The sequence below is a fragment of the Salmo salar genome, chromosome 23, assembly GCF_965601325.2.
Source record: "Salmo salar chromosome 23, fSalSal1, whole genome shotgun sequence".
Classification (NCBI taxonomy): Eukaryota; Metazoa; Chordata; class Actinopteri; order Salmoniformes; family Salmonidae; genus Salmo; species Salmo salar.
Window position 1 is genome coordinate 21,395,676 of NC_138313.1, and position 13,861 is coordinate 21,409,536.

The following is a 13,861-nucleotide window of genomic DNA, read 5'->3' on the forward strand; positions in this document are numbered from 1 at the left end:
GCCTGGACCGAACCCAGAATCTCTAGTGGCACAGCTAGCACTGCGATGCCTTAGACCACTGCGCCACTCGGGAGGCCAAAGAATGATTTTTGTACCCTCAGTGCATTTTGTAGGCTAATTTAGGATGTAAGTTACAACTTTCAGTAGCACAAGCAGGACGCAGTCTACACATTGCATTGGGGCAAAAACAATCAGAGTTTTAACCACAACTAACATAGAACCATTAAAAACGGACTGCCTCTGCCTCCTGTTTAGCCAATCAATGTTTGCAATGATGATGAAAAACCAACATTAAATCACTATTTAGACTGCCTGTCTGTGTCCTGTCTTTGATATGTGGCTGCAGCGGAGGGGGAGAGAATCTCGCTCATAAGCAGAAGCTTCGGTTGTTTAACTATCCGGAAGAAGATTCCAGAGAATTCGTCAACGCAGCCACTCTGAAATGTTTTATTATCACTTGTGTCATCACTTCGGTCTTACGTTTGAGCATTTTGACCGCCACTGTCATCACTGTATCAGCTTTGGACATTCCATAAGCAGTAGCCTCCACCACCTTCCCGAAGGCTCCGGAGCCCAGAGTTTTCCCTGCAGACAGACATGGAACACAGACAGACTAATGTTATTCCATCGTGTTCCCCTCCCACATCCTAGCTCTGCTTCCTGCACCAACGATCACCAGGTTTACCCTGCAAGGGCGGGGCAAGCAGAAACCAGGACACGCAGAATCCTGTTTGGGGTGGTTTCAAAATTTAAAAAAAACAACAGAACATTTGCTTAAAGGGAGGGGTTGAGGTTGTTTATAAAAAAAAAACAGCTACATTAAATACATCATGCAGTTAGTGTGTGCTCACAGCTATTGTAAAACTGTAACCAATTGGTCTGCAAATAGGGCGTGCATCCATCATTATGAGACCGCAAAGATACATTGGCTGGCTCCAAATACCAAAACAAAACAGAATTTCAACAGCTGCTGCTATGGCTTGATACTACACATCTTAAATAGACCTGGGTAATACTAAAAACAAACTAAACATCATACAGTCCTGTATTAGAGATGATGGATATACTGTAAAAGATGTCTGGGGCAACCTCCCTGTTTGGTGATGATTAACTGTGCTATTCCTGAGTGTGATGAAAGCCAAGGAACTCACCGAAACGCAGTTTGTCCCGGGGGAACTCCCACTGGTGGTCGTATGGGAGCTGGGTAGGGTCAATATACACATAGTTGTTTCCGTGGATACCTTCAATGACTTTCCACTGGATCTGGTATTTCGGTTTCTGTGAGGCAAGCAGGGAGTTTATATTAGGAGAAGCACAGAGGATGCCATAAAACTCACATCAATCATGGTACTCCAGCACAGTTTATGGTGAGCTACTGTGCCTTATCGTTGGCTGTGAGTTACTGTGTGTAATTTTTATACTCAGGTGTGTAACCAGCAGTAGAAGTGGGTGTGACATGCATGAGAAGAGGTGAGTTACCTGCAGGTACTTGTAGAAGAGCACTATGAGGATGACACAGAGGAGGGCCGCTGCTGACACGAAGCCAATCAGCAGAGGGGTGAAGAGCTCATGGGGCACTGTTCTCTCTGTAGGGTCAAACACACCACACAGAGAGATATAGAGATATCAGTGAAGGACGTTAGAGAGAGGGGAGAAGCACTATGAGAGAATGACAGAAACACAGGAAGAGATCAGATGTAATGTTTGGCTTTATATTAGGCTTCTTATGTGGAGAGTGCTATGTGGTAATCACTCTAAAGTAATCCTATTATTTGAGTCAAACTGTATTTTCTGTATTTTGTTCATGTCTTTGTATATTATTACCTACATAATTCCTGTTACAGTTACAGTGCCTTTCGGAAAGTATTCAGACCCCTTGAAATGTTCCACATTTTGTTATGTTACAGCCTTATTCGAAAATGGATTAAATAAATACAAATCTTCATAACGACAAAGCGAAAACAGGTTTTTAGAAATGTTAGCTCATTTAAAAAAAATAAAAAACAGAAATAGCTTATTTACATAAGGATTCAGACCCTTTGCTATGAAACTTGAAATTGAGCTCTGTTTATACAACTTGATTGGAGTTTAAATTGACTGGACACATCTGTCTATTTAAGGTCCACAGTTGACGGTGCATGTCATAGCAAAACCAAGCCATGAGGTCGAATGAATTATCTGTAGAGCTCTGAGACAGGATTGTGTCGAGGCACAGATCTGGGGAAGGGTACCGAAAAATGTCTGCGGCATTGAAGGTCCCCAAGAACACAATGGCCTCCATCATTCTTAAATGGAGGAAGTCTGGAACCACCAAGACTCTTCCTAGAACTGATGTTTGTCTCTAGGAAGAGCAAGCGGGGGAGAAGGGTGGTGACCAAGAACCCGATGGTCACTCTGACAGAGCTCTACAGTTCCATCTCTGCAGCACTTCACTAATTAGGCCTTTATGGTAGAGTGGCCAGACGGAAGCCACTCCTCAGTAGAAAGCACATGACAGCCCACTTGGAGTTTGCCAAAAGGCACCTAAAGAGTCTCAGACCATGAGAAAAAAGATTCTCTGGTCTGATGAAACCAAGATGGAACTTTTTGGCCTGAATGCCAAGTGTCACGTCTGGAGGAAACGTCTGGCATCATCCCTACAGTAAAGCATGGTGGAGATAGCATCATGTTGTGGGGATGTTTTTCAGCAGCAGGGAATGGGAGACTAGTCAGGATCGAGAGAAATTTGAATGGAGCAAAGTACAGAGAGTTCCTTGATGAAAATTTGATCCAGAGCGCTCAGGACCACAGACTGGGGCGAAGGTTCACCTTCCAACAGGACAACGACCCTAAGCACACAGCCAAGACAACGCAGGAGTGGCTTCGGGACAAGTCTCTGAATGTCCTTGAGTGTCCCAGCCAGAGCCCAGATTTGAACCCGATCAAACAACTCTGGAGAGACCTGAAAATAGCTGTGCAGCAATGCTCCCCATCCAACATGACAGAGCTTGAGAGGATCTGCAGAGAATGAGAGAAACTCCCCAAATACAGGTGTGCCAAGCTTGTAGCGTCAAACCAAAGAAGAGGCTGTAATCGCTGCCAAAGGTGTTTCAACAAAGTACTGAGTAAAGGGTCTGAATACTTATTTAAATGTGATATCAGTTTTCTATTTTTAATAAATTATCAAAAATGTAAAAAATAGTTTTTGCTTTGTCATTATTGGGTATTGTGTGTAGATTGAGGATGGAAAAAAATGATTTAATCAATTTTAGAATAAGGCTGTAACCAAACAAAATGTGGAAAAAGTCAAGGGGTCTGAATACTTTCCGAAGGCACTGCACAGTATGTAGCATGCTGTGGTGTTGTGCAGCATGACGCAGTACTGCTGCTGTTGTTGTGTAAAACTGCTGTATAATAAGTCGTCTGTTCCTTTGTGTACTGTAGAGGTTTGTGGTGTTATTGTTTTCCTAGCTCTGTACACTAGGTGTAATAAGCTCTTTAGCCATAAGAGGATTTCTCTCCATTTCAAATCATCTCAGAATGCAGAGTCTGCAGGAACTAATCTTCTGTAAACCTGTCAGTGGCTTTTAAAGCTCTCCCTCCATCCCTTTATTCTTTCCCTACAGCTTCCTGCCTCCTTGGCTGGCCACGTCCAAAATTCCCACAGCGTTTAAACATTCAGGGTGGCAAGGACTCCAACTGTTGTCCAGACCTCCCTGCAAGTCTCCGTGTGTCTGCCCTGCTCCAATGAGCACTTAAGGCCTGGGCACAAGCTCCCACAAGCCTGTCCTGCCTGGCTACACACTCCTCGTCCATAATGCCACCCACATGCCCGATGTCTCCAGGCAGCTTCCCCTCCTCCTCTACACCATCGCAATCTCATTCTCCATACCCACGCTGAGACAACTCTCTTCTCACTCTGGTTTCAACTGCCGTCATACTAGACTAGCGCATCAGACAGTATATAAACAGGATGTCCTAGAAAGTTGGATTCACGCAGCGACATGAAACAGAGTCAATGACGACTGGGGAAGAAACAAAAGGGAGTGACATATAAAGGGCAGGTAATCAAAGAGGTGATGGAGTCCAGGTGAGTGTCATTATGCGAGTAACGCCGGTGACAGGTGTGCGCCATAACGAGCAGCCTGGTGACCTAGAGGTCAGAGAGGAGGCACACGTGACAGTGACCTGAATGTAACACAGCTTAGACTTTAGTTAGTACTGCATTACTGACATTAATTCCGTTTTTTCGTATTGAGTATTATCTATTAAATAAATTAAATTAAATCTACAAGCTCCCCCTCAACAACTCCCCACTCATTTGTATATTGCTATGTGTGTGTGTGCGCGCGCGCGTGTCACCACAACTCACCGCTGATAGAGAACAGTGTGTAGGCCTGCACTCCCTCCACGGTGGCCACACACTCCAACGTGTGGAATCTTCCCGTGGTGATGTTCAGCCTGCTCTCCACCTCCGTCTTCCCAAAGGAGGGACTCAACAATGTCACCGTGACAATGTCCTGCTCCTCCTGAGTGGCGTTCATCTGGTGGGAGCACCTGAGGGACGGGACAAACTGTCAACCAAACTAATGTGACTGCACTTGGATGTCGTTATTAGTAGATTTAATGCAATGATGCTTATTTCATGTGGCTCTATCAACACAGCAGTTGTAAATGTAACACGGATGAATGTGCTGTTATGAGTAAACAAACAGGAGACTAAGGAATTGTTGACTATTATAAAACTAGTGTGCCCTCAAAACAACAGCCAGGTGCAGAGAGTCGTTGGACAGAACTGGGGCATGACGCATACAAGCATACATTGGTCTTAAATGTCTAAATAAAACCTCACTGTGCCAGGCTAAATCAATCCATCCCCGTACAATGCCAGTCTTCCACACCAAACTAAAGGATATAATGTATGTTCCTCCATGTCAGCATCTACTAAAACAACAATACCTTAGAGGTACAGGAAGTGAAAACAATCTCAATAAAACAAATATATGGGGGGGGGGGGGGGGGTACATTCCATACCATCACCTTGTGCCTTATGTAAACAAACATTTCAAAGGTAACTGTACGCATGTTTGTTTGAGTTGGACAGCTCTCTAAGTCGATTTGATCATAATTGAAAGCGATAGGATAATGACTAGCCAATCGCCTCTGACTCATTGCCAGAGTTTCCTTGGATTGGTGTTGCCATGCTTATCATTATAAATAGAGTGAAGTTATAAATATTACTACTGTTTCCTGAAGGAGGGAATGAGGTATAACATACTATGGGGAGTCAATGACCCATCCTATTCACCTGCAGCAAACTGAAAGCACGCCCAATGGGCCAATAGATGCCGAGCCAGACTCGGAAGCTCCGCCTTCCTGGCTATAATACTGGGGCACACATCCATTTCCTCAATTCAATACAGCTCTTCAGCGAACCCAAACCCCCTGACGGCACAGGCCAAAATATGTTATACCTCGTTCCCGCCTTCAGGGAACAGTAGTTACATTCAGAACTGTTCGTTCCTTTCAGTTGGTCACTCGGTATAACATACTATGGGGACATACAACCAAACTAGAAGGCCCACAGCAGCCCAAGGATACACAGGTTCCACTGGACCAAAAATGGGGTAACCAAAGCCACCTTTTTCCCTAAAACTTACCCGAGAAGCCTGAACTGTCAGAGCCCCATATAGGGAATGAGAACTTGCTGCAACATGGCTATGTGCACTGACACGCTGCCACTGCAACGCAAATCCATAGACCCCATGGTTCCAAGAACAATACTTACATTACGAGCCTGAAATGTCAGAACTCGTACCTGTGATCGCAAGTCCAAAATGAGAAAACCTGTTGTGACTTTGTTAAGCGCTCACACGCACGCTGCATAACATTGACCAGAGTTGATGAACTACGACAGCCCACAGGAAAGCACACAGGAAAGGTCAACACTCGTACAAGGAACCATTGTCCAAAACAACAGGGCAAATGCTGTAACTTGATAATGTGCATTCGCGGGCCGACTCATCGGCGAACCACGGCAGCCCAAGGCTCAACCCCACAGGGAAACTGTGGTAGCCCGGATAAATGCACAATCTGCGCAGTGCCGAGAGAAAGATGCTGCTTAGAAACGCCCTACCCCGAGCTGAATTAGTGAAACAGACAAAAAGCTGTTCACAACACGGACATCCTTGTTCAAATCTATATACGTGTGTAAAGCGTGCACCGGACACAGGCCATGCTACAAAGCAAACAGAGAAGGTGAGAAAGGGAAGAACTGTAAGACATAGGCATAACCTAGGGAGCAACTGCATTAGGATGTAAACTCACTTTGGAGTCAACAGGCGCAAATTCCAAATAGGAAAGGTGTACTGATAGCGTATGGAGATCCCCCAACGGGCTTGGCTGACACCAAGGCCATAAATAGCAGGGCAGTCTTGTAGGAAAGGACTTTCAGGTCCACAGACTCTAATGGTTCAAACAGAGGCTAACACAGAGCATCCAGGACCAACACCAGGTCAGTGCCATAGGCTTTGACCCTGCTCCGAGCGCACACACGCCTTCCAGGAACCGCGCCACCAGAGGATGAGACCCTGGGGCAGAGCCGTTCATCCCTACATGACATGTCAAAATGGCTGCCATATAAATGTTCAATGTGGAAAAAGAAGGGCCCTGCTCAAAAAGTTCTTGCAAGAACATCAAAATGTCCACCAAAGAGCTCTGAAAAGGAGAAACTCCCTCAATCTGACACCAACCCTGTAATGCACGTCACTTAGAGATAGAACTCTCTCTCTATAACTCTCACGGGCCGACTGTAATCACGTTTGTGGGTAAGCCCCTAGCCATCAAATTCAACCGTTCAGTCATGGGTGCCAAATCCTCCCGTGCGCCTGGGACAATAGATCCCAATGACATGGAACCCCCCACATGTCCCCGCCCAACAGGCGAATGATCTCCCTCTGCACTGTGGTCTGAATCAGGTCCCCTAGAGGAACGTATAGAGCAGAGGCCGAGGCCACTGATACGCCAACACATCCATTCCCAATGGAGCGCCCAGATCCCTCATTGAGAAGAACAGACGACAATGCGCGTTTACTCGCGATGGGTAAGATCTACATCGGCCTTGCAGAACCGGTCCCAAATCTGTTCCACCACCGAGGGGTGCCGTCCCCACTTCGGACCTTCCCTTAAAAGTAGATCTGCAATCAAATTGAGAAAACTGGGAATATATGTTGCCCTGTGCGACAGGGCATGCACACTGCTCCATACAAGCAAATAATGGGCCAGGTTAGGAGATTGAGAGACAGTGTCTGTCCCTGCCTGTTGATGTACGCCACCACCGTCCTGTTGTCGGACCTTACCAACACATGATGGCCCTCCAACATCAGAAGGAAATGCCTCAGCGCTAGCAAAAGTCAGTAGCGCTAGGTAGTTGATATGCTGCGGCCTTTGCCCTGTTGACCAAATCCGAGTAGCCAACACACAGCGCTCCCCCCATACCAGTAAGGATACGTCTGTCGTGATCACCCCTGCAGGACACTACCCGGCCCATTTGAATCCCATGAAACAGCAATTGCGGACCTCTCCAAGGAGTCAACACCCTTAGGCATGACAGGATACCTTGAGCAACTGATGGCAGTGGCGAGATGCGCCCAGTGCTGAAACAGATGCATCAACAGAAGTCCCAGAGACCCCACAGCTATCATAGAGGCCATCAGACCCAATAACCACAGGCACAAGCAAGAAAAGCCCCAGCTGAAACTGTGAAGACAGAGCCTGAATGCGACCCTTCTTTGTTGGGACAAAAACACGATTCAGAATTGATTCCATTCGGAGATCCAGAAACTGAATGTGCCGAGCCGGAGTCAAGCAACTTTCTGGAGATTCACTATGAACCCCAAAGACTGAATATGCAAAACCAGCGTGGCAGTGTGGAGCTCCACCTGTTCACTTGACTCGGATATGACCGGCCAATCGTCCAGATAATACTCTGACCCCTGGCCCTGAAGCGGTGCCAAAGCCACCTACACCACCATAGAAAAGGTGTGGGGTGATAGGTGGGGAGGATGTATAGCACATGAAAATATGCATCTTTCAGATCTATGGACGTGAATCAATCGCTGGGATGTACCGACTGCAATAGCCAGCAGAGTGTGAGCATTTTGAACTTTGATGTGCTTGTTTAAAACATGTAAATCCAGGATTAGGATGCAATATTCCAATTTTCTAGGGAACTAAGAAAAGTACCGGCTGCACTAACCGCTCTGTACTTCTGACATGGGAACCACCCGAATAGCCTGCTTTTGAAGGAGAGAGGAAATCTCCTCTCTCAAGACAGGCGCTAGGACCTTGAGGACCAATGACGTAATGACGCCACGAAAAGGAGGAGGATGCACACCGAACTGCAGACCGTAGCCCCTCACCACTGTCCTCATCAACCATGGTGAAACTGCGCCTGCCCGCCACTTGATAGAACACGCTGCCAGTCTCCCATACATTATATCCTGAAGGGACAGAATACCACCCTGAGGACTGGGATAAAAAAAAAAAACACCACTCTTGACAACCGTGTGTCCGAATGTGGGGAAGGAACTAGGCGTTCTAATACCTGGCCCACCCCGGGTTCAGGGACCTCTGAGCTAGGAATAGACCACTTGTTAGCCTCTGGAGCTAAGTAACTCGACACTAATCGGCAGAATCTTAAACAGGGGTAAGCAACGATTCACTGCTGCAGGGACAGGAGGTAAACACCTTCCCCCAAACCTGGAGGAATTCCACTGAGGGGGAGAAAAACACCAAAGGTGCATTCACCACCAATGGTTCACTCTCCCCGCCGAATCCAAAGCCGGGGCTTCTGGCTGCCCCGGACTGAGGTCATGCAACTCATACTCTGAAAACCCTCCAGAGTCAATCAGGGATAGTCCGGAATCCGGACTCTGAACACTGCCAGAGAAACCGGAATGAGCCTAACTCGGCTGAGATCACCCCTATCAACGCCGACCACCAAACTTTCTCACAAAGTCAGCGTGACTCCCAAAGGAAGTTGAACCCAGCTGGAGACAATAGTCACACGAACTGGTCCAAACTAAGGCCTGCTGAGCGTGTTTCCACCGCAGGCAAAAGGACAGCACTCGTGAGTATCTTTCATTTTCATTGTGAAACCACATGCCCCAGTCAGATTTTCAAACTCAGCTGCTTAACCTTTTTGAACTTACTCTTACCACTGGACATGTTGTTCAAGCAAGGAAGAACTGTCAGAGTAGAAAGTAGTGTGTTTTCAGCTAACACAAATCCTACACAAACAAGGAAGCATTAGCTACACAAGCAGAGCAGAAAGTAGTTAGCTTTCAGGAAATCCAAAAATCGAAACATTTTGGAAATGGATGCAAGCCCTGGGATTATAGCCAGGAAGGCGGGGGTTCCGAGAGCAGGCTCAGGATCCATTGGCCCGTTGGGCGTGATTTCAGTTTGCTTTAGTTGAATAGGATTGGTCGTTGACTCCCCATAGTATGTTATACTGACCGACTGACTGAAAGGGAACTTCCTAGAACATACTGTTCAATCCCCAAATCATAACACAGTCCTCTTGTGCCAAGCCAACAAACCAATCACAAATCATCTCTGCCCAATCCTTAATCACATACGGGTAATCTCCCTTCAGTCCACCAGCAAGTCATGCTTGTCCAATCCCACATCTGCTTCTACTGTTGGAAGGTCAAGGTAATTAGACCATGTTGAAACCCTCTTACTGAGGGTTGAAACAAATATCTTCTCAGAGTAACATTAAGTAATTACAGTTACATTTCAACATTCCCTTGATCTATCAACGCAGTCCAATCACAGCATGCCATTGTGAGTATGTGTGTGTGTGTTCTCACCTCATATAGGGCTGTTCACAGTAGTACCAGGTGATCTGTGGGGCGGGGTATCCCTTGGCTACACATCGCACCTGTCCGTCCACCGGGCCCTCGTGAGATACAATCTCTGGTTTACCTGACAGGAGCACAGAGATGTTAGTGACGATGCCAGGTGGGGATTCACATTCACACATACTTACACTGACACCGCAACACGTACACACACACACACACACGTACACACGTACACACACACACGTACACCACACACACACACACACGTACACACGTACACACGTCACACACACACACACACACACACACACACACACACACACACACACACACACACACACACACACACACACACACACACACACACACACACACACACACACGCGCTGCTGCTACTGACTTGTCTATTATCTATCTTGTTGCCTAGTCACTTTACCCCTACCTATTTCCTCATGCCCCTGCATATCGACTTGGTACTGGTACCCCATGTATATAACCAAGCTACCATTGCTCATTGTGTATTTAATCCTTGTGTTAATAAAAAAAATTATATTATTATTGTAATTTTTTTTAAATTATTGTATTCTGCATTGTTGGGAATGGGCCATAAGTAAGCATTTCACTGTTAGTGTACACCTGTTGTTAGCGAAGCATGTGACAATAAAAAATTGATTAGAAGTAAATTGGCAAACTAATATCTTCAACTATTTTCCCTAGTTCTGGGCCTGTACATGAATTAACTGTAATGCTCTGATTGACTGTTTTGATGGTTGGGGGGGGGGGGGGGGGGAATAAGTGGTTGGGCTTTAACATGGTGAATGGTCTGTGAAAATCTAGTCATAAATGTCACATTCTGTTAATGATTAATTACATCATATTGATAGTATGTAGAAATTAAGTCTCTAACTGCCCATTTCCTTACATAATGTATGTGTGGCTCCAGGGCACAGAAAACATTTAGAGAATATAATGTTACGACTTACTGATTACGTAGACCGAAAATGACTGATTGACTGTTGCATCACCATTGGAGGCATAAAAGGTGTAGACTCCACTCTCTGACATTTTCAAACGCACCAGCCTCAGCACAATGTTGTACCTGGTGATTGAATCAACAACAACATTTAAAAAAACAACTGACGTTATAGAAGCTGATTTATTTTAAATAAGCCACCAGTGCTCTGCCCAGGTCAGAAACTGCCCCATGGTTATTTACCACCAGAAAGACAGTTCTTTTCCCAGTTTAACTGCACAATACTTCCACTGACTAAAAGCCCTGAGGCACTAATTCATTTCTAGTGTGTGTGTGTGTGTGTGTGTGTGTGTGTGTGTGTGTGTGTGTGTGTGTGTGTGTGTGTGTGTGTGTGTGTGTGTGTGTGTGTGTGTGTGTGTGTGTGTGTGTGTGTGTGTGTTTAACTATACTTGTGGGGAACAGAAGTCCCTACAAGAATAGTAAACAAACAAACATTTTACCAACTGGGGACATTTTGGTCGAATGCTATTTCTAGTTTCTAGGGATTAGAATTAGGTTTAGGGTTAGGAGGTAGGGTTAAGTTTAGGGTTAAGGTTACGTTTTGGTGTTAAGGTTAGGGTAAGTGACAGGGGTTAAGGAAAATAGGATTTTGAATGGGACTGAATTGTATGTCCCCACAAGGTTAGCTGCACAAGACTGTGTGTGTGTGTGTGTGTGTGCGTGCGTGCGTGCGTGTGTGTGTACCTGTATTGGTGGTTCTGTGTGGTGATGACATGGTCAGAGGTGTTCCTGAGCTGCTGGCCTGAGAAGCTCCAGGTGAAGGTGTGTGGTTTGGGGTAGGCTTCCATGTCCACATGCAGGGACAGACTCTCACCAGCACGAACACGCACTGTACCGTTGTCTGACGGAGTCAGATTAATGAATCCTCTATCTGGAAGACAAACAACCCACCCGTCAGAGACAATGACATCACAATGCCCTTGATGTATTCTAAACAAAACCACTTCCTTTCCACTTAGGTTTTCAAATTAGTGTCGCGATAGCTTCACGTCATGGAAATACATAATACAACCCATTCAAATTGAGAATTTCAATATTGATCAGCAGTAGTTTTACATAATTGACCATACACTGTAATGCCTTACTCACCATAGACGTCCAGCCAGACTGACTCAGAGTTGATCCCCTTCTCATTCTGACCCTCACATCGATATCTCCCAGAATCCCGTGTCCTGACAGAGTTGATGTAGAGCCTAGCGCTACGGACGTGTTTGATGGGCTCAGTCAGGATGCGTGAGGCGTTCTCCACCGCCGGTTGCTGTGGATACGAAGCCCACACGGCATCCTGTCAATCAACACCCAGAGATGTCTAGAGATGAACCCTGTTAATCCTGGCCTGGGCTGCATTCCTTCCCTCTCCGGCCAGGGGGACAGGAGGGCTAACAGGCATAAACACACATCTCACCGTGACGAGCCTGAGACTCAGTAAATATACACACAAACTTAGTCCTGCAACCTCCCATCACACTGGTTTCTCAAGATACTGAAGTTTCAGTCTTGGAGCTTTTTGGACTCTCTTGTAAACCCTTCATAACTCTTATAGTCCCTTCTAAATCTTACAAACATTGTTCTGAGAGCTTTTGTTATAACTTCATATCCCCGAATTTGACATATATCTTTTCAGCTTTTCCAATAAAATTCCAATCTAAATCTCTCTTTCAGTCAATTTGTTGGAGATCTGTCCATGGTATCCCTCCAGCTTCCCTGGCCAACGCCCCAGAGAGAGGGCAAAGGGTTCTCACCGTGCCGGGAGGTGCGGCCCACTTCAGCTTGATGTCTCCGTTGACGTTGGTGGTGCTGCAGGTCAGGGTAAGAGTCTGGCCCCGTGTCAGGACCACCCTCTTGGGTTCCCGCATCTCAATCACAGGGGCCGCGTCTGGGACTGAGATAAAAAATGTTGAATATCAAATAAAAGATCTGGACACTGTACTTCACATCCTAGAACATACACAGATAATGTTCTTTTACCTGGGCGCACAGTCAGATCATAGTGATGTGATTTAACGTGGGCGCCGCCAAGTCTGCCAGTGCAGATATAACAGCCCTCGAAGGCCTTCTTAGTGTCGAAGATAACCATGCCCCGCTCCAGGCTGGCAACATAGTGGAGGCCAGTAGGGAGGGCACCGCCATGACACGGCTCCAGGCTCAGGTTGACCACGCCCGGGTCAGTTGCTAGGCAGGGGATGGAGGCGCTGTCTCCCGCACGAGTTAGGATACTGAACACCATAGTCTTTCTAAAGGCATTATCAGGATCTGCCAAAACAACAACTTAAAATCAACAGTGTGGTATTAAAACAACCACAGGTAGACTGTACAAAAATTATCTTTGGATCAACTTTTTTTTGAATCACTTCAACTGGTTAGGAGTAAATTAATTCGGTTTTCTCAATTGATAAATACTACATTTGCTGAAACCAAATATATTATTTAATGGCAACTGTTTTATTTGATTATTATCAAATCTATATTTCAAGTTGCAACTTATTTCTTTCTTTCAACACTCTTTCAACACTTCCCCTTTGGTTAAACCTACAAAATAACACATACAAACTAATATTTCATGTAAATACGTCAAATTTTGTGCAAAATCACATTCCATTTTTTTCTTTGGAATTACCTATTTCTTCAATTGGGTTAAAAGCAATTAACTAAACTCCCTGTAAATTTAGAAAGTTTGTTCAATAAATGTTTACAAACATATTTTTTACAAAATACTTTTAGTAGCCACAATATTGTAACCAAACACTCTTCAGTATCACATGCAGTTATGCCAGTATCATTACAAAACCTGGCAGTGTAGAAGTTTAAGTTTGAATGTGGATTACAATAGAGCACATAAACTGGAATTACATTCACTCTCATGGGTAGCTAAAAAGAACAACCTGAAAGCTATGCCCCCAATAAGCCACGCCTCCAAATCTTCCGCTAGGCTGCCGCCGCTACATTGCCCCCACCACAAGTATTGAAAGCAATTCAGAAG

The 13,861-nt window shown here is 45.5% G+C and overlaps 1 protein-coding gene across 3 annotated transcripts in view; it reads right to left on the reverse strand.

The window, feature by feature from the left end:
- Window positions 1-13,861, reverse strand: part of kita (KIT proto-oncogene, receptor tyrosine kinase a) — a 41,367-nt gene that overhangs the window by 9,919 nt on the left and 17,587 nt on the right. For 2 of the 3 annotated variants that reach the window (XM_014168994.3, XM_014168996.3), the window contains 10 exons: window positions 12,850-13,134; window positions 12,624-12,763; window positions 11,971-12,166; window positions 11,566-11,752; window positions 10,832-10,947; window positions 9,855-9,969; window positions 4,352-4,536; window positions 1,480-1,586; window positions 1,152-1,278; window positions 481-585 (listed from right to left, as the gene is read on the reverse strand). In XM_014168994.3, coding sequence (XP_014024469.2) covers window positions 481-585; window positions 1,152-1,278; window positions 1,480-1,586; window positions 4,352-4,536; window positions 9,855-9,969; window positions 10,832-10,947; window positions 11,566-11,752; window positions 11,971-12,166; window positions 12,624-12,763; window positions 12,850-13,134 — 1,563 coding nt within the window. The remainder of the gene's footprint in view (window positions 1-480; window positions 586-1,151; window positions 1,279-1,479; window positions 1,587-4,351; window positions 4,537-9,854; window positions 9,970-10,831; window positions 10,948-11,565; window positions 11,753-11,970; window positions 12,167-12,623; window positions 12,764-12,849; window positions 13,135-13,861) is intronic. The other variant, XM_014168995.3, reaches the window with a different exon arrangement.